Source organism: Haemorhous mexicanus, chromosome 12 (genome assembly GCF_027477595.1).
Source record: "Haemorhous mexicanus isolate bHaeMex1 chromosome 12, bHaeMex1.pri, whole genome shotgun sequence".
NCBI lineage: Eukaryota > Metazoa > Chordata > Aves > Passeriformes > Fringillidae > Haemorhous > Haemorhous mexicanus.
Window position 1 is genome coordinate 20621435 of NC_082352.1, and position 24472 is coordinate 20645906.

Consider the following 24472-nt stretch of genomic DNA (forward strand, 5'->3'; position numbering starts at 1 on the left):
TAAGTTCACAAAACTTTGCTTTTTATTATTTGAAACTGGAAAAGGCTCCTTGGGTAACAATGATCAGGTGTAAAAGTAACACACAGGGCTTGCTCAGCTTTCCAAAACCTGCAGTGAAGTAGGCCAGGTGTTGACATCCCATTCCTCTCAAAGCCACCAAGAAAAGAACAGGCAAAACCCCAGCCCTTGGGCAGGTGAGGTGGTTAAAATGCAATTTATCATGTTCCACATGGATATCTGTGGTGGTGGATGTCCAGTGGTTTCCCCCCACTGCCCTCTGTACAAAGCAGGGATTTAAGTTTCACCTTCATTTTTAATACTTTTATAGAGACTTCTCCACACTCAAAACCTACAGGAAATGCCCAGATTAATCCATCAGTGTCATGTTAAAGTGGTGAGTGCAAAATACACATGGGAAGGGGGAAGGGGGAGTAAATCAATGACAAAACCAAAGTGCAGATTGCTTTAATTAAGCTAATGAACACAGTCGAGCCAAGTGCTCTTTGCCTCAGAAGTTCCAAGGACTGCAATCCAAACAAAAACCAGAACCACACATTTCAGTTCAGCACCCAAAGGTCAGTGGCAATCACAGTCTGGTACCTCTTTCCTCCACTGCACATCCCAAATAATTCCCTGTCCCACTGGTAAGGGCAGCAGGAGCCTTTGGAGGCTGAACAGCACAGAGGATTAGTGGCTACGTGAGCAGCCAGCTACAAGACAGAGTTAACACATTATCATTCCCTAAACTAGCAAGTTGAGCCTAAACAACCCATTTCCACACAACACCCAACACTCCCATCAAGTTCCACTAGGTTTAAATTAATAAAAAGCAAGAAAAAGTCATCCTTGTTGAAAAGTGAACACGGAGCCAGCTGTGGTTGGGCTTTTCCTGGGAGCTGACACCTCCAGGCACGTTTGCACAGAATTCCCTTTTTCCCCAGCACACATTTCCTAAGGAGCTGCCCTCCCACTGCTGCTGTCCCATCCCAGGGCAGCTGTAGCAGCTCCACCATGGAGCTGACACCCAAACTCACAAACAATTCCATCCTTTTTCCTCCTCCTCACTAAACTCCAGCCTGACAAAGCCCCGTGGAGGGCAGTGAGTCCCCCACAGCCACCACACCCAGCACAGCACATTCACAGCTCTCAAACCAGGCCAAAAAAGGCAAAGTGGAGCTTTGATCTTCCTGTTTCCCAGCTGGCCAATCCATGTGTTCTGACAACACAGGCAGCAGGATGGAGGAGCAGAACCCATCCCCAGCACACGAACCAGACACTTGTCCCCAAGCTGTCCCCGAGCCAGAACTCGGCCCCAGGTCTTGCAGCGGCCACTGGGGCTCTGCAACCTCCCTGCAAAGGCTTTGTTCAATCCAAAAGGCTCCTGCCAAGAGTATTCCTACCCCTGACAAGTTGTTTTTAAATCCTCACCAGCACTTTCCACCCATCTGGGCTGAAGAAACCCAGCCAATTGTCCCCAAGATTTCCTGCAGAGCCACAAGGACGGGGAGATGGCAGCAGAGATTTCTCACCATCTGCAGGGCCCAGCACACATTATCCCTGTCAACAGCTCTCACAAAGATCCCAGGGGCTGCAAAACTGGGATCTGGGGAAGCAGAGGGGACTGCAGAGCTGTGCAGGGCTGGTACAGCCTGTACCCAGCACAGCCAAGCCCTGGCCTGGCAGCACTGGGAAAGCAGGAGCATCCCCCCCACCATGGGGGAGCAGATCCAAACTGCCTCCTCCTAATCTGTCTCCCCTTTCCCAAAGGTTCCAGAGCTGGGAGTTTTAACTCCATGTTATCCTGCCTTGCTCTGGGAGCAGTGACAGAGCCATGCACAAAGGAACAGGCACAGGAGCATCCCAGCATTCCCAAATCCATCTGCACTGGATGCTTTCCTCAGCTTTCCTCACCCTCAGCCAAACCAGAGGGAATTCTCTTCTGAAATGCCACAAAAGCCTGCCAGGCTTGGAGCAGCAGCAGGTGAGAAAAGGCATCAGAGGAATATTAATACAAAATTTGCTGTTTTCTTTGCTCCAGACAGAATGAAGCCAGGGGGACCAGCAGTTTTCCCTTTAATCAGGAATTATCCTGACATTTTGAGGCCAGCCAGGTGAGTTATAAATAAAAAGATGCCACTACAGGGGCAAGGCAGAGCTGGGAAAATTCCCACAGGGCATCAGCCTCCACCTTCTCTCCAGCCAGCCAAGCAGGTTTGGCCATCAGGAGACCCTTGGCACTGCCACTGGAAAGGTTCAGGAGAGCAGATGCACAAACTGTGCCAACAACAAACAGGTGACACCTTGCCCAGGTGACAAAGGACAGAGGCTACAGACAGGTCAGTACCTGGGAGAGTGACTCAAGCCTCAGGTACTTGCAGGGCAATCAATGCAATCTGGATTTTAATCTCCATTTTAAAAATCTGAATTGTAATTTAAAAGCTAAAAGCAAAAATTATCAAGTCAGTTGAGTAAAACTTCAGGATTTTTTTTTTTTTGGTGGGGATATTGAAGTGGTGAAGAATCTGCAATCAGAGCTACAGATGCAGCTGAAGAGCAGCTGGTTTTAGGGACAGACAATGGGAACAGCTGCCCAAGGGGACATCTCCCATCCCTTTGGGCTGTCAGGGAGAACACAAGGCAGAACTGCAGCAGCCTAACAGCAAGTTCCAAGACAAACAGGCCACTGAGATCCCAAATAAAGTCCTAATCATAAAATCATTTAGGTTGGAAAAGATCTCTGAGATTGAGCCCAACCATTAACCCAGCACTGAACATCTCCAGCTGTCCCAGAAACCTGCACCAAGCTGGAAACCTCTGCCTGCAGAGCGGGCAGGAGCTCTGCACAGAGCTCAGCAGCTGCAGCACAAGGCTCAGATGCCCAATTTCAGCTCCAGGTCCTCTCTCTGCCCACTCAAGGCACAGAGAGCAGCCCATCCCTCTCTCCCACACTGAGGGAGGCTTGCCACTCCTCACAAAGCTGCAGGAAACAAAGCAAAAAGTGCCCTAAATCACCTTGAGATTCCCAGAGGTTTGGAGAACTCCATCCAGACAGACAGGAATTAATCCTGTGAGTGACATGAGCTGCTGCTGGTTCTCTCTGCTGGAGCCTGGCCTCTCACACAGCTGAGGGAACACATGAGAGCCAGAAATGGCAAAAAGCCCTTGTGAGAGTGAGAATAAAAGCTGCTCACAGGCACTGGAACCAGGCAGGGACTGAAACTTCTCCACAGAAGGGGCCTGAAACCTCCCAGCACAGGTCCAGACCCATTTACAGACCTAAAACTGCAGAGCTGTAACAGCAGGGGTTTGTTAGACACTGATCTGGGGAGAAGAGACCTGGAGTTTGTCATCACAGCCAGAGGGCAGCCCCAACAAAGGGCTGAGTTAGTGCTGATGGTTTCCAGCACAAATCACAGCCTGGAGATGAGCACTGGCCAGGATTTTCCTGCACAGCTAAAGGGAATCTGCTCCCTGCCTGCAGCACACAGTTCCCACTGGAGCTCAGATCTGCCACAAAACCATCTGGGATCAAACAAGTGCAACTAGAAGGGGAAAAAAGGGTTCTTCTCTGAGAGGGGCAGCAGCACCCACCACTCCAGGAGCCACAAGAAGCCACACAATACAAGGACAACCCCTTGTCACTCTGCACTCTGAAGGGCAAACCTGAGCAGGAATGGCAGCCCTGGGGTCACACAGGACCAGGGGCACCTTGTGCTGCCCAGCTGGAGCCTACTGGGCTCATCTCACAGCTGGGTTTCTTTTGGCTCCTTCCTGTGCCTTTTCAGACCCACTCTACAAGAGAAACCTGGTACAAACCAGTCTGAACACATCAGAGCCTCTGCAGTTTACACCCATCTCCAGCTCCACAACCAGCTCCTGCAAGGAGAAAAAAATCATCTCTGGTCTCAGGGAGACACCCAAGCCTGGAGATCCAGGGACAGCACTTCCATCAAGCTCCAGAAGCCAGGCCAATGCTGCACACATTCATCTGCAGCAGGGATCCTGCCCTGGCTGAGGGAATTCTCCAGAGGAAACCACACACTGCAATTAGCAAGGATGCAGGTATCACACCAGCCTCTCCTGGCAGTGCTGCACCCACAAAAAGGTTCTGGAGAGGAGGATGTGCTTTGTCACTGCCTGTTCCTCTGTCCAGCTCTGACCAGAAGTTGGTTTTGTCCCAATACATTCCTTTTTTGCACTAAGGAAGGTCTGTTCCCTCCTCTGCAGGATCCTTCCACTCTCCAAAGCACAGCCTGGGAAACAAGAACTGCTGGGAAGCAGCGTGGAGTGGCACAGAGGAAAGGGCAGTCAGGGATGGCTGAAGTGGGATGTGTGTACATTTGGGGTAAAAAGGCTTTATTCAAAGTGCATGCTTCTATCCAGAGGTACCGAGAGCGAGGATCCCCGGCCAGCCCGGCTGGGCAGCGCAGCAGCCTTGGCCACCCCGAGCCCTGTCCTTCACCACCAACACCCATCAAGTAGCCAGGGACTGAATGTTCTTGAGCATCTCATCAAAGGCCTCCCGGGAGGGTGCCTGGGCGTTCTGGAAGGAGACCTTGATGCGGCTGTAGAGGCTGAAGGATTTCAGCTCCAGCCAGATGAAGCCGAAGCGGTCGTCGTCGAACAGGACGAACACCCCCGGCGTCCTCTCGGGGCTGGTGAAGCCATGGCCAGCAATGAGGCCTGTCCCGTAAAAACTGCCAGGGGATGAGGACAAAACAGGTGTGAGAACAGCCAGGATCACCCAGTGTCTAGTTAAAAATCAGCACAAAACTCTGGTGAAGGCACTCTGACAGAAGAGCGAGATTTACACTCGGTTTTGCTATTAACACAAGGAACTCCCCGTTGCTATTTGCAGGTTCCTGCTTTGGGTTATCCTACTTAGGATCTGCACACCAAAGCTGGGTTTTTCAGTAGTTCAGCCCCCAAACCCATCTGAGATTAACCTGAGCAACTCAAGGATCAGCACAGGTTCAGTCCTCCCAGGCATGTTGAGAGCACGACCAGAGAGGCAAAATTCAAGGGAGAGAAAAATCTAAAAAGCAGAAAAATCTACCAGGACCTGAGGAGGAATAAAGGTCAGTCAAAGCTCTGAGCAAGCAGCAGGGGGAGCAGGGCCTTATCCAAATACAACTGAGCTGTGACAGCAGGAGCCTTCTGGGATTAACCAGCTCTGGGTAGGTTTTTCCATGAGCACAGATGTTTGGCTGAAGGTCACCTGTCTAAGCCTCAGCTTTTGGGCTCTTTTTCCACACTTCATTTAGTGTGCTGCTTCACCAACTCCAGCTCCCATTCAGCACAGCTCTATGCATGCCTGCATCTCCTGCTTGGGGTGCTCAGCACCTGCCAGGGCTGCCCCAAGGCACCAGAGGCCAGGGAAAGGTGGGAGAGAGCACTGTGTTCCCACAGCCAAGGAACACAAATGACACACATGGGAATGGGAAGCAGCTTGAACAGTTCTAAATATATGAGCTGAGCAGCTCTAGGACATAAAACAGACCAAAAAAAAAAAAAAAAAAGGGGGTGTGTAGAATTCAGGAGAGGTGCCAGCTTCTGAAGTAAATCTAGCAAGGAAGTGGGATGGCAGATGACAGCGTGGTGAGAGAGGGAACAAACCAAAGCATGGGAAATTAGGCAGCAATGGCAAGAACCAGAGATGGTGGATTCCTGGAAATGTTCAAGGTCAGGTTGGACAGGGCTTGGAGCCACCAGGTCTAGTAGAAGGTGTCTCTGCCCCTGGCAGGGCTGGAACAAAAAGGGATTTTAGGTCCCTTTCAACCCAAACCATTCTGGGATTCTGTGAAATTTGAGCCCAAGGGGCTGGGAGATCCACAGGCAGGTAAAGGGCACACAAATACAGGACACACCTCAAAGATTTCCCCTTCCCTTTCAAAAATGAATCAGCCACAAAAGCAGCAGTTACCAGACTCGGCAGGTCCGGGGATAATCCTCATTCCTCGATATCACTCCCATGGGCAGCACGAAGGGCTGGGAAGCTGGGGCCTTGTCCTGGGTCCTCCCCTCTGCCCCAGCTGCAGTCTCTTCCCCCTCAGCACCTTCTCCTCCCAGGGGGCTGGCAGGCTGGGAGGCAGCCTGCTGGGAATGCTCCTCCTCCTCCTGCCTCTGCTCCCGCTCCTGCTCCTCCCGCCGGACCTGCTCCTGCACCTCCAGCACGATGCGGGAGAGCTCGCTGAAGTCACGCAGGGTCTCGATGTCAGGCAGCTGCAGGGGATGTGCCAGGTCTATCTCCACAGTCTGCTGTCCAGCTGGGATGTTGGGATCTCCCTAGGGACAGCAAGGAACAGCACAGCTGCAGACACCAGTGCTACAGAGCCACCACCTGAACTTGTTAATAGCTCACCCTGTTCTACAATCAGCAAGCTGGCAATAAAAAAAAGCCCTGCTTGGACCTTTTTTGCCATCTCTGTTTTCCCCTTCCCTGAATCAGAATTTTAAATCAAAAGCTGTACTTGCAAAGGTGAAAGAAAGTCAAAGCTGCAGCTGCAGAATCCCTCCCTGCAGGGACGAAAGGAGCTCCCCTGCCTGACTTCAGTGAAGAGCTGCCAACATTTGGTACCTGCTCCTCACACACACACAGGGGATCTCCAGTGACCTGCCAGCAGCTGCTCACAGAAACAGCTGGAAGGGAGAGGAAAGGAAGGGGGAGCCAGGAGCAACTCTGCAGGGCAGGTCCTGGTCACTGTGTGTGTGCTGAGATTCAGCCAGTGCCACCAATCCCCAGGGGGAACAGGGTTTGGGCAGCCAGCTCCCAAACAGAAACCTCTCTTGCACATCCACTGAGAACACCTTCACAAAGCACTTGAGAGACAGGAAAATGTACTCACAGTGATCTTGGTGCCCTTGGCTTTCTTCCCATGGAAGCTCAGCATGACAATCTCCAGCCCGTGGCTCCCATAGGTGCCTTTGAAGAGGCCAGGCTGGATGAGGTCCTCGGGGCTGCTGGGGGGGAGGTAGATGCGCCGGTACGTCAGGCAGTTGCTGTGTGAGACAAAAACATCACACAAGTCAGGGAAAAAACCCTCCCCAGCAGCAGTGTGTTTGCATTCTGCTCCTCCAGCAGCTTGGGGATGTTGTCAAGACAGGCAGGATCTGTGTTTGCAGCAAGCTCAGGATTTGATTTAGAGCTCTGCAAGCACTTCCTCCCTCCCTGTGCTGCTCTCCCCACCATCCTCGTGAGCACACCAGGAGATTCCTGCAGCAAGGAAACTTCCTCAGCCCTTGAGATTCCCTGAGAACCTGAGACTGAAGCATATTTAAACATCTGCTACAGTGAGGTGGCTGCTAATAGAAGCTTGGAGAGCTGGTTAAAACGCCCAGTTTCTCAGGAACTCTCTAATTCCTGCACTACAGAGCACACTGACTAATATGGATAATAACCAGACACTCCTTGGGATCACAGGTATTTGCTCTGCCTTCAAATTAAACAGAGTTAAATGACTCAAAAGCACCTTAGTGTGCACAGTTATTGTGTAGAACTTGGAATCCTATCCCTACTGTTGCCATTCCACCTCATCTCCCTGTACAGCTGGGAAGCACTGCAGAGACACATCATTCCTCTGGCTGTGAAAGCCCATGGAAAACCCCATCTTGGGGAAAAATGCTCCAGAGTGTGCTTGGGAATTTGCAGCAGCCCTTACTCATATTGGCTGGTGTAGATGAACTTCATCAGGATGAGCTCCTGCATGTGTTCATGGAAAATGTCTTCCAGAGTCCGACCCCACTCCTCCCTCAGCCACGTCCGGAATTCCTGCAGCACCAGGAGAAAAGGGGGAGGATGAGGTCACTTCAGTGATGTGCCCCAGGATGGCTTCAGTGGGTGACTCTATGACAGCACCTTTCACTGGCAGAGCCACAGACGGGGCACATCCTCTGCCAAGGACAGGGAAACGTGGCTGGATTAGGGAACAAGCACGTGTTGGCTTGGAAAGATGCTGAACAAAGAGTGATTATGGTGATCACACAATAAACAGGCTCCCCTCCAAATCAATCCCAGGTAGAAGCATAAACCTCCTCAGAACAAAGGCATGAGCATGGCCTGTCACTGCAAAGTAGCTCATCTACTTTCTCTCACAGTAACTCATTTGTGTGCCCACAAGCTGACTCCTGTGCCCTGTCCTGACATGCTCAACATAAAAGAAAAAAGCTTTTGAAAAGCACTGAGGGTTTAGGAGGTTAAATCCTGCTGATTTAATACTGATGCATCTAAATCCAAAGGGTGCTTTGAAAGCATCTCCTGAAGTACCCCAACTGCAGCTCTGACAAGTTAATACCCTGCCATGAGTTGGTGTGATAACAGCTTACACTGAGATAGCAGCCTGCCAAGTGATATTCCAAACCTGCCTCCTTTATCTTCCCAAGCCAGATCCTCCAATTTCCATAAAGCCACGCACACTCTACGCGGTGCTTTGAAAGTATTAAAGCATTTCTCATCTGCTCCAGCACCAGAAAACACTTAACTAAACCTTTCACCCAGCTGTTTCCCATTAGCAGACAGACATTTTACAGCATTCCTCAGAAAGCAGCTGAAACATCAGATTTGTCACGTGGAACCAGCTGGAAGCAAACAGCAGTACCTGGCACAGGTATTCATCCTGCAATTTATACCTGCATTTAAACACAGCTATTTCAGTCAGGAATCTGCCTTGCTGGGTAGGGCTGACACACACAGGAGAAACAACCAAATGCAGCCTTTAATCCCTCGAGCAAGGCGAGCAGTGGGAAGGTGCCTTGCTGACCAGCAGGCATCCAAGTGCAGCTGGTGCTCACTGTGTTTGAAAGATCTTAATTATACAGACAGCAATGGCTCTGAGATCAGAGCCTGGAGTGCTGCTGATGGCCAAGATGTGCTGCTGACCCTCCCTGGACAGGCCTGCTACCAAAACAGGAGGAAGGTGCTGGGGCTCAAAGAGCACTTTGACACAAAACTGCCTGAAACAGGGAATGAGCCAAAAGCTCCCAGCCTGGGGGTTCATACATGCCCAATCCCACAGAAATCAGAAGGGCAGCAGCTGAGAGCTGATCTCGGGAAGGGGACACACACAGGGGCTCAGTGCAGAGCCCTGGCAGAGCACTCACCTCCTGCCTGCCCCCTGACATCCGGTGGTGATCTGTCTGGTTGCACTTGGTGGAGAACTCGTCCTTCTTTACAATCTGTAGTTAGCAGGGAGGAGAATTGAACAGGTTACACACCTGTCTAGAGATGCTTGGGATGATGTAGCTAAGACTGCTCCCAGTAAATGCTTGGCAAAACAAACATTACTGGATTTACTACAAAAGAGAAATCATTCACTGCCACCCAGTGCAGCAGCTACAGAACAGAGAAATAAAAGCCATAAAACCTCAATGCACTCTAATGAAAATAAATAGTTTTAAGCTGCTTCCCTATTTCAGCTTCCTCCTTTAAAGAAAATCTGTCAGGAAGCTTTTCAAAACATCCAATGGATGCTGCATCCCCTTCTCCAGGTCTCACCCTGGAGAGAGCTGCAGAACAGGTCTGTGTCTGCCTGGGCACACTCAGCAGCTGCCCAAGGCTAGCTTACACATCCTCTCCCCTGCCTGTGCACATCCTGGTGCTCCCAGCCCAACAGAAAGCAGCACAACAGCCAGGCTGTGCCACTGCCAGGGAACAAATTCAGAGCAGGGAACAGCCCACACGACTTGTCAGACACATAATGAGTGTAAAGCTGCTGCCCACACACACAGCAGGGTGGTGAAAGCCATATCTCTGAAATAAAATTCCCCCAGCTTCCTGATGGATCCATTTCCAGAGCCAGAGTGCACACACAGTGCTGAGGGAGGCAGAGCAGCTCACCTGGATGTGGCCATTATGAGGTCCCTTGTGGCCATACATGCACTCCACCGTGGCACATTTCCTCTCCATGAGGTGGATCCTGAAGAGGGGCTTGAATCTCATGGGATCATCCACATGAGGGTCGTGAGGGGGCAGGTACATCCAGCCAATGATGAACAAACCATCCACCTGCAGAGGGACAGGACAGAGCCCAGGGGATCAGCTTTGCAGGATTCCTTAGGAGTCTCTCTGAGGCCTCTGATGGCCCAGGAGCTGCAGAACAGTTTGCTGCATTCCCAAGCAGCTTTCCAGCCATTAACCCAGACCATATGCACTCCCAGGGTGAGGAGGGTTTCTTTACAAGGCTTCCTGCACCACTGGAAAAAGCTCAGGCCTTTATTGCTGCAAATGACTTGCCTGGAGTGCAGGATCCACAGGGAAAGACCACACAGCAAGTCAGGCTCTAATTGGTTTGAGAGCTCCTGCTGGCAGATATTCTGCTTCCCATGACTAGCCCTGCTTTTTGGATGAGGCATTATTTGGTTTCATTACTCAGAGAACACAGGAAGCAACTCTCCTCTGCTGAGAGGCAGAAGGGGCAGCCCCCTTCCTGCACACCTACCAGAATCCTTTCCCTCAGGGCCTGCAATTCCAGGGGCAGGATATTCTCCAAAGAGAGAGACCTGAGACAAAGTCTTTATAAGGTCACAGGGGAAGCACTGATGCAGCTGGATGCCCTCTTACATCAGCTCATGCAACAGAATCTTGCAAAACCCAAAGGCCTGGTGATTTGTTCTGCTTCAGGCTGGCAGTTGGTGAACCCTGGTGCAGAGAGCTCCAGGGGCTCCAGGCAAACTCCTGGCTCAGCTCTCACACTTCAAAGTCAAAGGTTGTTCATTAACTGCTCTCCCAGCAGCACCAGAGCTGCCAGGCTCCACAGATCTTGCACCAGTGTCACTCCACACCTGCTGCACGAGTCCTAGGGCTGGGGTAAAGGTTTGCCAACCACACAACTGCAAAGCCCTTTGCAAAAGCTTCAGCTGCAGGCAAAGAAAATGAAGTAAATGAAGAGATTCCTGTGCCAGCCCCTGGAATATCAGTGTCAAACTCTAAATCAAGCCTTTCCCTCAAACACTGATCATGTTTTCCACCTGCTCCTGGGGCTGTTTGGTGTGGAGCTGAAATATAAAAACTGTCTGGAGAAAGGTGGTGATGATGAGAGTCCCAGAACCATTCAGGCTGGAAAAGAGCTCCAGGACCATGGAGTCCAGCCTGTGAGCAATCCCCACCCACAGCAATGAGTGCCACATGCACTCCAGGGATGGGGACTCCTCCCTGAGCAGCCCCCTCCTGTGTTTAACCTTTCCTGTGAAGCAATTCCTCCCAATGCCTAAGAGAAACCAGGAAAGAACCACAGAGCACCCTCTGCACCCAAATCACCCACTCAAGGGCTGACTGTTCAGACTGTTTAGTGGTCTGGGAATGGCTGCCAGGTGTGCAAAGTGTAAAGAAGCAGCTCCCAGCCCCAAGAGCCCCGGGATGAGGCCCTGACTCACCACCACGTTGAGCAGTCCCCCGTAGGGCCCGATGTCCGGCTGCCACAGTCCCAGGATGTGCCGGTAGCGGTGCAGCACTGGGGAACAGGAGACACTCCGTGAGCACATCCAGCCCAGAAATGGGATCTGGGGAATGAAATCCCTGCTGCCAGGCTGCACACAGCACCCACAACTGCATTCACTCAGGAAAAGTGATGGTGTGCAAGCTGAGCCCTCCCCCAAGCTCACACACATTTATGTTCTTTATTCCTGGCCCTGTGGAAGGGCAGAACCACCTACCTCAGCAGGAATTCCCAAAAAACTTTTGCAACACAGGCCCATTAATGCAAACCACACAATATAACCAGAGCTAAAAACAAATAAAAGCATCTGCTGCCTCCAGTTACCAAAAATGCACTCAATGCTTCACACTGCAAAGCAAAGGAAAATCAGGAAGGGCAGGAAGGAACAGGGAAATTGGAGGATTTTGAAAGCATTTCACTGCCTTGTGTAGACAAACTTGGCTCCAGAGTTAAGCATCCTTAGAAACAGCCACTGGGAGCACGGGCAAAGCACATGGATCACTCCACCTTGGGAATCTGGTGGTGTGGCCACATCAGTCACGGCCTTAAAAATTCTACAGAAGCAGCTGCACCTCAGCAGTGCCCAAAAGCTGCTTCCAAAACCCAGTCAAAATCTTCTCCAGCAGTTGAGGCTTCCCTGTTTCTCATCTGAGAGCCAGCTCTCCCTCCAATTCCACCCAAGCAGAGGAATATTTTCAGCAAGCAGGAAAAAAGGGTTTTTACAGAATGATCTTAAACCTCCTGTGGTGAGGAAAGTTTAGAGATGGGACCCACCTCCAGTCCTTACACAGCCATTCCTCCTGTCCATCTAATTCCCTTTTGTCCATCTGGTTTCCTCACAGGACCAGTAACCTTCACAAGAAGGGATTTTGGGCAGGAACAGCAGCATGCACATTGTTTGCACAAAGATATTTCACATGTCCATGGCCAACTCAGAAGCCACAGTAACTCATTGTAACCTCCAGGACTGGCTTGAATAACAGGGTTGGGTTTGCATTAATTTAAAAGAGGAATTGTGTTTCAGTGCAGCTGCTCCAGCAGCTTTGTTGCATTAATTACTTCAGACAGCAAGAACTGCAGGAGTGGCTTTATTCCACCCAAAGCAAGAAGTTTCACAGGAGTTAGGATGGCAGGGAGGGATGTCCAGAGCTGCTGCCAACTGGCCTGGAGGAGCCTTTTTCCTGGGCAGTAAACAATTTCAAACTGGCCTGGTTTCACCAGGGAACCAAGTGCAGCACAAACAACACTAAGGCAAGCAGGCAAACCCCATTCCCAGCTCAGTAATTACACATTAATTAATGGCATGAGCTGCTCCACCCACCACACTCTGCCTGCCACAGAGCTGATAAAACCCAGCCTTTTTTAACGCATTATTATTTTTTAGGACAGAAAACTAAGCTATCCCAGGGGGATGAGAATGTCCCTCCTAGCCCAGCTCCTGTTAGGAGCAATTTCAGAAACAGAGCTGAGTTCTGAACACAGCAGGCCAAAAAAAAAAAAAGCCATTCACTCCCAGAACTTACTGGGGAAAATGCTGGTGCTTGGCCAAAGGCCCAAACAAGTCTCAAAACACAGCTCAGTTTTCAAGCCTGGGCTGTCTCTGAGCTCCAGCAAAACAGCAGCTAATATTAATTGCAGGAAAACCTGATGAATTCCAGCTCTGGCTCCTCCTGGTAGGAGACAGGATGGATCTGGCAGCTGTTTCCCTTCCTGATCCTTGAAAGAAAACAGCACTTGGGTCTTTCTCCAAGCTTTTCCACTGCCTGTGCTCAGTCCTGGAGAAGCCTCTTGCCTATCCAAATTTCTGAGTCCACATCCTGCCAAATGGAGCAAAACCACATCCACTGGATGCTCCAGGACAGCCTTCACCCAGGCTGGATATTCCCCACGTTCCACAAGCAGCCCTGCACACCCTCCAGATGGGAAGGGGGCTTGAATCCAGCTGGGAATGGCCTTGAGAAAGCAGGGAATGCCAAGCTCCCCCTGACAAAAGGCTGCCTGGGGCATGTCCTGACCAGGAAAGACCAAATCCACTGCAATTCCCCCAGATTCCTGGGATGCAGGAAGGTCTCCAGAAGCAAAATGAGCTGGAGCAATGAAAGCAGCGCCCTGGTTGGTGACACCTGACCTGCTCGTGGGAAGAGCTCAGAGTAATCCAGGTAAGCTTAAACTCCTGGGGGTTTAATCCAGGTGAGTTTAAACCCCTGGGGAAAGTGATCTGAGCTCACCTGGCTGACCCTGCATGAACAGGAACTAGGGAAGAGTTCCATGGAAAATCCTGACAGCACAGGAGGGGAAAAAGGGGAAATGGGCCATTGCATCTTAAACCTCATGGGCTCAGAATCACAGAATAATTTAGGCTGGAAAAGACCTCTAAGATCACCAAGTCCAACCATCCAAGCTTTTCCCCAAGAGAAAAGGGGCACATCAGAAATTTGGGGATGCAGCTAAAGAAATAACAATGGAGGGAACAGCACTAAATGCCATTTAAGTTTGGAGCAAACATCCAGCCTCCAAAGGAATCCATCTTGCAGCTTGGATTTGCTTCTCCTTCCCATCCAGCTCCAGAACAGGCATCCCAGGTTGCCAGACCCCAAACTGTGTCCCACTTCCTGCTGCTGGCCTGTCCTGACTGGCATTAAAGCCACCACCTCCCCTGCATGGCCCCTGCTGGGATGCTTCCCTCAGCACAGGGAATTCTGCAGCATCCACTCACTGATTATTAATGTGTGAAAAACTCCATTCCCAAGCAGTGGGTTAGGAACTGGAGTCTGCCAAACTCTGCAGACCCAAAGGAGCATCAGAGACAGCTCAACACCCCCTCTAAATAAACACCAAACAGTCCTGGCTTCCTTAATTGATGTAAACTAATCAGTTCTTCCCCCTCAATTCCTGCTGAACACTAAACTCCAAGGGTTGAACTATTCCTCCCTCAACACAACACGAGGAGGGGAAAAAAGGTTATCCACAGTGAGGAAGGCAAATCACAATGTTTAAAACATTAGCAGAACGTTTCCTAGAGACAGAGATGGTGCTTAAAGGGATTGAGTGTGCAGGGAGGGAATTACTATGGGAACACTCAGCATTTTCCACTGGAAAGGGCTGTGGATTTCACTGTGGCTCACAAAGCTCTTGGCCAGTCCAGAGGGAGGCCTCACCTGGGTTTCTGAATTCTCTCCTCAAAGAAAGGAGCAATTCCCAAGGGGCAGAGTGAGAGATGCTCCAAGAAGCACCCCAAGAAAACCCAGCACCCCTCAGGGCCCGCCCTGCCGTCGCTGCCACCCCGCAGGGTCCCAGCGCTCCTGTGACACACTCCAGCCACCCCTGGTGGCACGTCCCTGCTGTCCCAGGGTCAGCCCAGTGCTTTGCCCCAAGGCAGGGCACAGTCCATGCAGCAGCCTGGCGTGCTGGGGGCAGCAGCAGCAGCGGGTACGTACGGCAGGTGTAAACATCTCTGTACTCCATGTGCTCGTAGTCGGGCAGGATTCTCATGAACCGCCCCGACTTCACCCGGGGGTTTATACCTGAACAGACAGAGCAGGGTGAGTGCCAGCAAACTCTGCTCCACTGGCACCAGCACACACCTCCATGGGTCTGCACCAACCACACAGGCAAGTCCAGCTCTCTCCTGACTCTGCTTCCAGTTGTTCCTGTCAGCCTCAGTCTCACTGGGCAGGATGTCTCACACAGAGCTGTTCCAGGTTCCCACAGACATTATTTACAAATGGCACCCAGGGAACTCCAAGTGGAATCAAAGTCCTTCCTCAAACTCTGCACTGCTGCCTCAAGAAGACCAAGTCACTCCATGGGCCTTGGATTAATTCTGCTTTTAGGCACTTGAGCTCAGTTCCCTTTCTTCCCCAGCATTTCTCACAGAAACACATTCAGGGAATGCAGTAATCCCAAATTAACTCCTCTGCAATTAAAGAGGTTTGTGGGACAGTAGAGAAAATGGGGTGACACCAGCAGGAAACTGCTCCTGGCACAGGGCAAAGTGCAGAGTCTGAGCAGAGGAGCTGAGATGGGGCATGCTGAAAGCCAGGAACAGCTTCCAAGCATTCCCACTCTGGAGTTACCATCCCTGCCTGGGATTGCTGAGTGGGTACAAACACTGACCTCACACAGAAGGGCAGGAAAAGCCACCTCAGGGGTGTGACCCTTTGCTAATGGATGCCATGGATTTGAAAACTACTCATGGAAACTTATGTGTGAGACAGATTCATTGCAGGTTATTAAATAAATAACCTGATTACACTCTAGAAAGCTGGAAACAGTGGGAATGTTTAGGAAAATATCCCAGAGGCTCACCCTCTCCTCAGCCTCCCTGCCCACAGCCACAGCTGGGAGATACTGGGCTGGAGAGTCACCACTGTGCTGAGCCAGTAAGGCCATTTTCACCACAACTTGTGCATAAAAAGCACTAAATATCACTTTAGTATCTCTGAACCATGGAAGATATGTAGTGAGAAGGACTACAGGTGATGAAGAGGTGTTGTGCCACTTTAAAAATGGCAATGAAGAGCCGAGATCTGACCTGGTATGTGTTGTGTGGCTGTCACCACAACAAGATATGGGATTAAATGGGAATTTAGGGAGGCCTCAAGGGTTAATGGGACTCCTTTGGGGACAGCTGTGTGCTGGCTCAGCATCACTCAGCCCTCCCAGGAAGGAAAATGAGCAGTTCTATCCCTAGTGTAGTGAAATAAGGAAAGAGAGATATTAGTGATGAAATAATTTTCCTGTGGATGCTCAGCAAGTCTGTTAAAGAGGGGATTAAAGCCCTTCTACCTCTTCTCTTCCCAGCTTTAAGATCAATGGGTCATTGCTATTTCAGGGCTCTAAAGGGTCCCACACCCACAGACATTCCCAAAACACACAGACACCTCCTGCCAGGCTCTCTCTTCCTTCAGGGAATGCTCATCCCTTTCCCACTCTCCTACAGCTATTTCCTTTCACTGAGATCAAGGCTTAGAAAAAACTACCTGTTAATTCCTTAGCAAGATCTGAAAATGGCAAAACAGGATGAAAACCCCTCAATAAACTTCATTTAAAAATGAAATTCCATCCTCTTTTCCCACCAAAGGACTGGGAGGCACAGAAATCTCAACTCCTGGTATTAAATAAAGCTCCAAACATGTCAACTTCCCAATGAAACCCCTTCAAGTCAGTCTGAACAACTTCTGCCATCAAAGTTGAATAAATATTCATCCTTTCTGTGCTCTCAAAATTGGTACTAAGCAAGATTTGGATTGGATTTATCACTTACGTTTGGCGTAAACATCTCGACAGGACACTCCTGTGATCTCCAGCTTCCTCAGGTTCTCACACACTCCATATTCTGCAACAACACAGCAAAAAAGGGTCACCTCTGGCACAAAAAGGTCTGGAGCCTTGACATCAACTACTGAGATCTGACCTGTGCTTTCCTGAAGCTGCCAAAGCAGACCAAGAATCTGATTTTTGCTTTAAAAACCGGATGCGATTCCCCTGCAGATTCAAAGACATTTCACAAGCAATGCCTGCCACAAACACACCATAAGGCACAAACACAGCCAGCAAAGTGCCAGCTGCTCACATCTCAGCCAGGAGGAGTGTGAAATGTGGGAGACATCCCCATTCCAGCTGGGATTGTGTGCCTGCTCCCAGCAAACCACTGCTGTGTGCAGCAATTATCTTCCCTCACTGAGGTACCCGAGAGGGAAAACTGCTTATTAGGATCCTGAAGGAAAGGTCACAGGCTGGAAAAAGAATGAAACACAGACATAAAACAGGCCCCAGCATGTACAAATATGGTTACACTGAAAGCAGATCAGATTGAGACAGGGCTGCTGTGCAGTCAGATGCCTTTGATTGCTTCCAGAACCCCCCAAAAACAAAGGGAGCTGGAGATCTGGGAGCAGCTTTGAAGCAGAAAATGAGATTCTATTCTTTCATTTTCAGGAAGTCAATGTCAAACTTCTAAAAAACTTCAAAAAAAAAAAAAAAAAGAAAAGCAAGTACTAATTTCTCTACGGCAGGAATTCTCAGAAGAGCAGAGGGAGGAGATGAGAGGAGGGAGATCCCAAAAAATCAGCAGTGACAATGCCACCCTGCTGCAGTGACCCCGACAGATCTGAGTACAGAGAAGCGCCCTGCTTGACATCAAAGACATGAACAGCACAGATCAAACAGCAGCTTTCCTCAGCAGCACAAACACCTGCCAGATATTTGACACAAAACTGTATCTCTGCAAACCCTCATCAAGCCATTAAATACAAAATTTATCCTCAGCCGAGCATCCTTGAATCAACAACTGTGGCTGTGAAGCACCACCTAATGCTGGAAACCTGCTGCAGGAGAGAACTCAGGTTTCAAATATGAGAAAAGCAGGAGTTTCCCTGAATTAATTCAGCCTCCTCCTGTCTATAAATGCAAGCAAAGGATGAGAGAGGTTTCCTGGCAGCCTGTCTCCAGGGAACACACATCCTGCACACCCTGGCTAAGCAGCAAGGGTGAGGGGGGCACAGGGCACCACAAACACACTGCCCTCCATCAAAAAATGCCAAGGGCAGTGGCAGAATTCCTGCTGACCTGTAGGCAAAGGCAGAGGAAGCTCTGAGGGCTCACAGCCCCAAGGTGGGCTGGGGAAGCACAAGGAGCAGAGCTGAGCTCACAGGAAGAACAGCCCAGCACAAACAAAGCACTCAGTGCTGGGGCTCTGCCAGCTGAGTGCTGCAGAGCCGTGGAACCACAGCTCCAGGGGAGCCTGGCAATGCAGAGCCACCCTGGCAGAGCCCTCCAGGCTTCCCTGCCCCCCTCTGCACGTGAGAGAGTGAGGGGTAAACACACCCAAGGGATGTAAACACATCCAAGGGATGCAGGAACAGTGTGGAATGTCCCCAGCTGACTGGAAAGTCCTTGGAAAAGGGCAGGAACAGCAGGGCTTGGGAGCAGGCAGCTCTTGTGCTCCTGAACAAATCTCATCTGGCCCCAGGGGTGCCTCAGGTTTTGGCTTTTCTATCTTTCACACTTGGTGCTGCTTTAGTGTGTGGGGCTGGGTTCACATCAGGGCATGGTGAGCTCTGTGCACAGAGCAGGGAGACAAAACAATTCCTGCTCCAGCTGGGCACCAAGGACAAATGATCCAAATCTCAGCCCAGGAGCACAAACCCCGTGGGCTGGAGAGAGAAAAACAAGGGTGGGACTGCCTGGGCTAAAGCTGGGCTGGGACAATGAACTGCAAGGTGCAAATGGAGCAGAGCTGATCCAGGGAGAGACCCCGGGAGCGCTCGTGCATTTTGGGGCCATTTTAGTTCATCTTGGGTTCATTTTGGGGCCATTTTGGTTCATCTTGGGTTCATTTTGGGGCCATTTTGGTTCATCTTGGGTTCATTTTGGGGCCATTTTGGTTCATCTTGGGCTCATTTTGGGGCCATTTTGGTTCATCTTGGGCTCATTTTGGGGCCATTTTGGTTCATCCTGGGTTCATTTTGGGACCATTTTGGTTCACCTTGTGTTCAGCCCTGGCTGGGCTCTTGTGCTGCCCAAGGTGGATCCATTGAGGAGATCCTTTCAATAAATCCCTGCTTTATTCTGTAGCTCTGTCCAGCCTTCCCAAGGCATCAGCAGGACAGGTGAGCCAAGCCCTGGGCACTGCAGGCAGAGAAGGGATTTGTACTGCCTGGCAAAGGGAGGAGACACCTGGAGGATCCTTCCCAAATGGAATCTCCAACAGGACCAAGAGTGACATTCCCTCTTCCCACAGTTCCCCAAAGCCTTCTCCCTAATCCATAAATCCCTCAAGTGAGTGCCATGGGAGATCCACCAGCAGCAGTTACCTCCAGATAACAGGCTGGGAAGGGATTGGATGTCACAGCTTCATGCAAGGGCCCCTGACAACCTGCAGTGAAATTTTATTAAAGGCAAACTGTTATTAAAGTGCTTGTAATTCCAATCTCACCTGGAAAGATTCAAATAAACTCCTTTAAATAATACAAGAATTGAGGATTTCTATATTGCTACACATGATTTTTCACTATATATTCAAAAGAGCATTATTAACGAAAAAAAATCTCATCCTAATGTGCTTTAAGACTCATTTTATAACTAATTCTTATCCTGTTTTGGTCAGCAAACAGCTACAGAGAGTGAAAATGCCACAGTGATGGCTGAGCTCCCTAAGTGCATTACTGCAGCTCTTCTGACCCAGCTGCTCACACCAGCATGGCCATTTTATGGGAAAAAAAATCAATCTTTTGGCTCACAGTGCCTAAAAATCCCCTCCAAATATCATAAGCAAGAAAGGCCACCTCCTTTGAACCCAGAAGTCAAGAGGGACATAAATTAACAGCAAGTAGGGCTTCAAGATAATGAGAGAAAAATAAATCTGGTAAGGTTTTCTTTACAGAGAACAGAAATCCCTTTCCAAGAAAGCTCTGAAGGGCTCGAGCTTCCTGGAAAATTCCATTTCAGTGCAATTAAATCTATTTTAAGGAAATGTATCTCAGTGCAAGAGCTCACTGAGTAAAGTATTTTTATTTTAAGGAGTTAATAGTCACCAAATTCACACCCTTGGAGAATGGCTACTTAATCCTGCTTCCAAAGCAAGGATGGAAATTGGTTTCCAGGTTCCCACTGACCAGCTGGAAAGGCTGCTGGTTCAGGAGGAGTGCTGATCTCCCAAACACAGGGACATGCTGCTGTTTCCATGGTCACATGCATGGGATTTGAAGGACTTGGAAAAGCAGTCTCCATTTGCTAGGAGCTGCACCAACACTTCTGCAAGGGGCATTTATGGCATTTATCCCCTGCCCTGCTCCCAGCACTCCCAGGCCTCACATTCCCTGCTCCTCCCCAAGAGAAGCTGTGTCCCCTTCACCCTGCAAGGACTAGTCTGGAGTTTAAAAACAAGCCAGGCTCTTCCATCCCAGGTTGGGAATAGCCCCTGTGCTCACATCAAAGCCCAATTCCTGCTTTTCTGCTGCCTTTTCCAGCACAGCAACCCCAGGGAGCTGCTGGAAGCTGCGTGTGCACATCCACAATTCTGAGGAAATGAGGATGTCTGGCAGAGCTTGATTCCCTTCACCATTACTGAACTTCCACTGTGTCCTGGCTAATCAAATCTTGCAATTATCCCTGCAAAAATGCACGTTGACAAGGCTGGACATAGAACAGAGAGGATAAAAACTTGCTGGATTATTCTAGGTACCACAAAAATGGGGGATTCTCAGGTTAGCAGCTCTGAAGTACCAGGTGGACAAATCTGGAATTGGCTTCTTGTTTCCAAAGGTTAAGCAACCACAATAAAACACACCCAGTCCTCTCCCAAACACTTCTTCCAGGGGAAGGCCTGGGGCTACCATCAAGGATCAGGAGATTTGATCTGCAATAAATGCACCCATTTATGGAAACCCTAAAGCTAAGGAGGGGCAGTTTCAGCTGCAGACAGGTCTGAGACTCTCTGAAGGGTGGCTGAGAGTGCTGAGCACCTGCCTGGCAGTGAGGAACAGCCAAACTCGGCCAAGCTGGGGTTTAAAAGCCAGAAAGGTCATCAGAGATGAAGAAAAGCCACAGACTAACACACCACACAGTGTTTCCACATTATACCAAGGGAGGTTGGAGCCTTGGGGCTCATGAAAGCCACCTTCACTAGGGCACAGCTCTGCAAGAAATGGGTCCTGTTGTGGCAGCATTTGTGCATAAAACTCCAGCACGGATGCCTTGCAGTCTTTCAAGAGCTGAACCCCACCCAAAATTCTCCTCACTGAGAGTACAAACCACATTTCCCACCCTTCTTTCCACACAACCTGAAGGTCACAAACTTCAGCACCTTGGCTGACATTTTCCAGCAGGCCCAAAAGCTGCTGGAGGTTGTTTTCACAAACAAAAGCCTTTTCTTCCAAAGCTCTAGAACTGGTTATTCTGCATTGCTGGTCTGTTCCAGGTGTTCTGCTGCACTTTACCTCTTCTGGTCAAAGATGAAAGAAATGAAAGATTAAAAATGGACTATGAGGTGGTAATCAAGGTAGGTCAGGCCACCAGCCAGGGTGACACGAGCTTTAATTCTGCTCCTGCTGCAGAGATCAGCAATCTCCTATTTATAGAAAACATGGAAGTGACTGCAACCCTCCCCTTGCCAAGGAAACAATCCAGAGACATTGTTTACCCCAAACAGTTGCAATGATAAAAGGACAACAGCTCTGCCAGCGTCATACAATTCCCCCTGCTTCATCCCAGTGCTCCACCAGCAGCAAAAGGCACCCCCTTTCAGGCAGACAAGTGCTCTGGACACTTGGAATAATCACAGCATGTTTTCAGACCAATCTACAGCTGGGCTGGCCCAGGGCAGGGCAGAGCAAGACATCAACACTGCAAGGACTGAGGGTTCCATCCAGTTTGGGGCACAGCCAGGCTGCTCCTGTCCAAGGGGAAGGGAAAAAATGGCCAAAACAAAGCACTGCAACAACAGCTTCTCCCAGAGAAGCTTCTCTCCGTTCTGATTATTTCAGGATTCTTGCCTGCCTCTGCACTGCTGTGCACTCCTAAAAACAGAAGTGGTTTTGCACATGCAGCTGACAGCAAGATGAAGTTTCCCAGTTACTCCTGGAACATCGTGCTGGGTTCGGATGATCCTTGTGGATCCCTTCCAACTCAGGATATTCTGTGATTCCATGATCATCAGGAGGCTACAGAGTGAATAAACCAGCAAGGCACACGTGCTCTTGTTCTGTTTTTAGGACATGCAGCCTCACAACAAGGCTCAGGCAGACACAAACACACACACTCAAACACTGAGCTCAGAGGGGAATTGGTTTTGGAAAACATTACAAAAAACAATGACATTTTATGTTTGACTACACAGTCACCAGTGTATGGCTGTGCAGAAACACAGCACAGGATATTTTAAGTTTTAAATGTGTATTTATTTACCAACACCTGACATTTACCTATAAAATAATGCTCATTTTTATCCTCGTGTGTACAACCATTCAAAGTTACAGCCCTTCCTCAGCAGAGAATGCAAAGCACCACAAACAGCTGAGAAACTGCTTGGAAAGCCAGAGCTGTTAAAAGGTTCAGAATTACTTTCACCATGGCCAGGAACTGCCCCTTATCTGTTCAGCACAGCTTGGGTACCTGCCTTTGGAACAGGACCCTCCTCAGCCACAGCTGCAGCCACCAAAGCACTCTCTGACACTGCTTGGAATGGATATGTTGGGAAACTGGAGAAATTACATGCAAAAAGAATCAAAATTTGGTTTATACACCTCTCACCTGGCAGTTAGCTAAGGGTCATAGACAAAAGTGTTGTCTTGAAACCTTCCCTTCCTGTCCAGGTTAGTTTTAGCCATAAAAATTCCACTGTTTCCTTTATTTCCTTAAATTTCAGCTGAGCTTTATCCATTGGAAAGAAAATCCACAGAGCAGACATGAATTTGATAAATAAATGTAAATCCCCATCAGACCTAATTCAGTAGGTCTTTTTTACAAGCCAACCTAGCCTAGAGTTAGAAGTGACATAAATTTCTATATACACATTTTGCCAGGATCATAACCTATTAAAATAATTAATCAGTGAAATTTTGCAAACCATTCATCAAACACACGAATCTCCACATCACTAGAGAAGTATAAGGAAAGAATTAACACCATTTCATTAGCCTGTCTCACAAAACCAGGGTTAAATTATTGGGGCAATGCTGAACTCTGGAATAATGCTTTGGTTTACATTTTCCAGGTGCAGCCTTTGTGCTGTCCAAAGGTTCTTGGATAATGCTGATAAGGCACAATTTCATTCCTGCAAGGTTTCAGGCATTCCACCAGATCCCACTGCAGGCAGCCACTGACATTCCCAAATCTCTCATCCCCGTGCCCTCACTGCTATTAAAACCAGAAAGCAAACAGGAAAATACACATGACTTCATGTGCTGGCAGCAGGAGCCCCCGGCAGGATGGCAGCGTTTGGAGACAGGATGAGCACAGCAAGGCAGACCTTGGGAGGTGGGACACGACTGAAATAACAAACAGAGGACACAGAGCCACGGTGGAAGGAGGAGGATGAGGAGTAAGGAGGGAGAACCGCAGCCTCACGGAGGAACAAACACCTCCCAGGCCTTCACATTACTGCAGCGCAGCACCCTGGCACCAGAGCATTCCTGGAAAACGCACAGCCGAACCTGGATGTGTACACACTGGCTCTGTACTTCCCCAAAGGATGCCCCTACCCAGGCCCGGCCTCCTCCGGACCCAGCTCCCGGTGTCTCCCCCCGAGGCTCCAGGAATCCCAAGGTCCCCCCTTTCCTCCTCGGTGCAGGAGCTGAGCATTCCCAATCCTCGGGATTCCCCAAGGCCATGCTACATGGAGGCATCACCTCCCATCTCATTCCTCCGGGGACACCCCCTGTGCCTCAGTCAAGCGCCACCACCAAGGGCCCGTGTCCCAGGGGACCCGAGACGTGCCCAGGTCTCCTCCCCACACACGTGGAGCCCTGCGAGCCAGGCCCCACAGCCCGCACCCCAAATCTGCGTTCTGCCCTGCACCTCCAGGCCCCAGCCCTTGAGGACCCGCAGCCCATCCCCTCGGGCACCCTCGGAGCGCTCCCGCACCCTCACGGCCGCTGCCGCGCTCCCCCGCAGCCCCGGGCCCAGCGGCCCTCGGGCGGGCGGTACCTTCGCGGCAGCGCCGCCGCCAGATCGTGTCGGTGCGGAGGATGCGGCGGAAGGTGGTGCAGACTCGGGCCAGGCTGGGTAGGTCGGTACCGGGCAGGGAGCCGAAGATCTGCACCAGGAGCTCCGGGGGCAGCTCCAACAAGGACAGAGGGGCCCGCCCGGCCGGGCCGGCCTCGACAGAAGGCGGCAGGGGCCGCCCGCCTTCAATGCGTTCTGCGGCTTCATCGTCCTCCGTGACGCCCCCACCTCCCGCTTCCTCGGGGTCCGTATCGGTGTCGGGCTCGCTGTCGGCGGCGCCGCGGCGTTGCTCCCTGGCGGCGCCGCGCCGGCGGCAGCCGCGGGCGGGCCCCACGCCGCACAACCGGGCACACACAGCCATGGCCGCCGCCGCTCTG

At 50.4% G+C, this 24472-nt stretch overlaps 1 protein-coding gene across 2 annotated transcripts; it reads right to left on the reverse strand.

Annotated features, from left to right (window-relative positions):
- FBXO31 (F-box protein 31) lies at positions 1–24472 on the reverse strand. 2 transcript variants are annotated; one of them, XM_059857487.1, is made up of 10 exons: positions 24078–24472; positions 16696–16767; positions 14867–14953; positions 11368–11444; positions 9833–10000; positions 9097–9171; positions 7659–7768; positions 6846–6999; positions 5924–6285; positions 1–4697 (listed from the first exon to the last, which is right to left on the reverse strand). In XM_059857487.1, exons 1-10 carry the CDS (start codon positions 24454–24456, stop codon positions 4475–4477), a joined length of 1707 nt encoding a protein of 568 aa, XP_059713470.1. In that variant the 5' UTR covers positions 24457–24472; the 3' UTR covers positions 1–4474. The 2 variants fall into 2 exon arrangements, with proteins under 2 accessions (XP_059713470.1, XP_059713471.1); XM_059857488.1 differs by lacking the exon at positions 14867–14953 and having other exon boundaries at positions 24078–24471.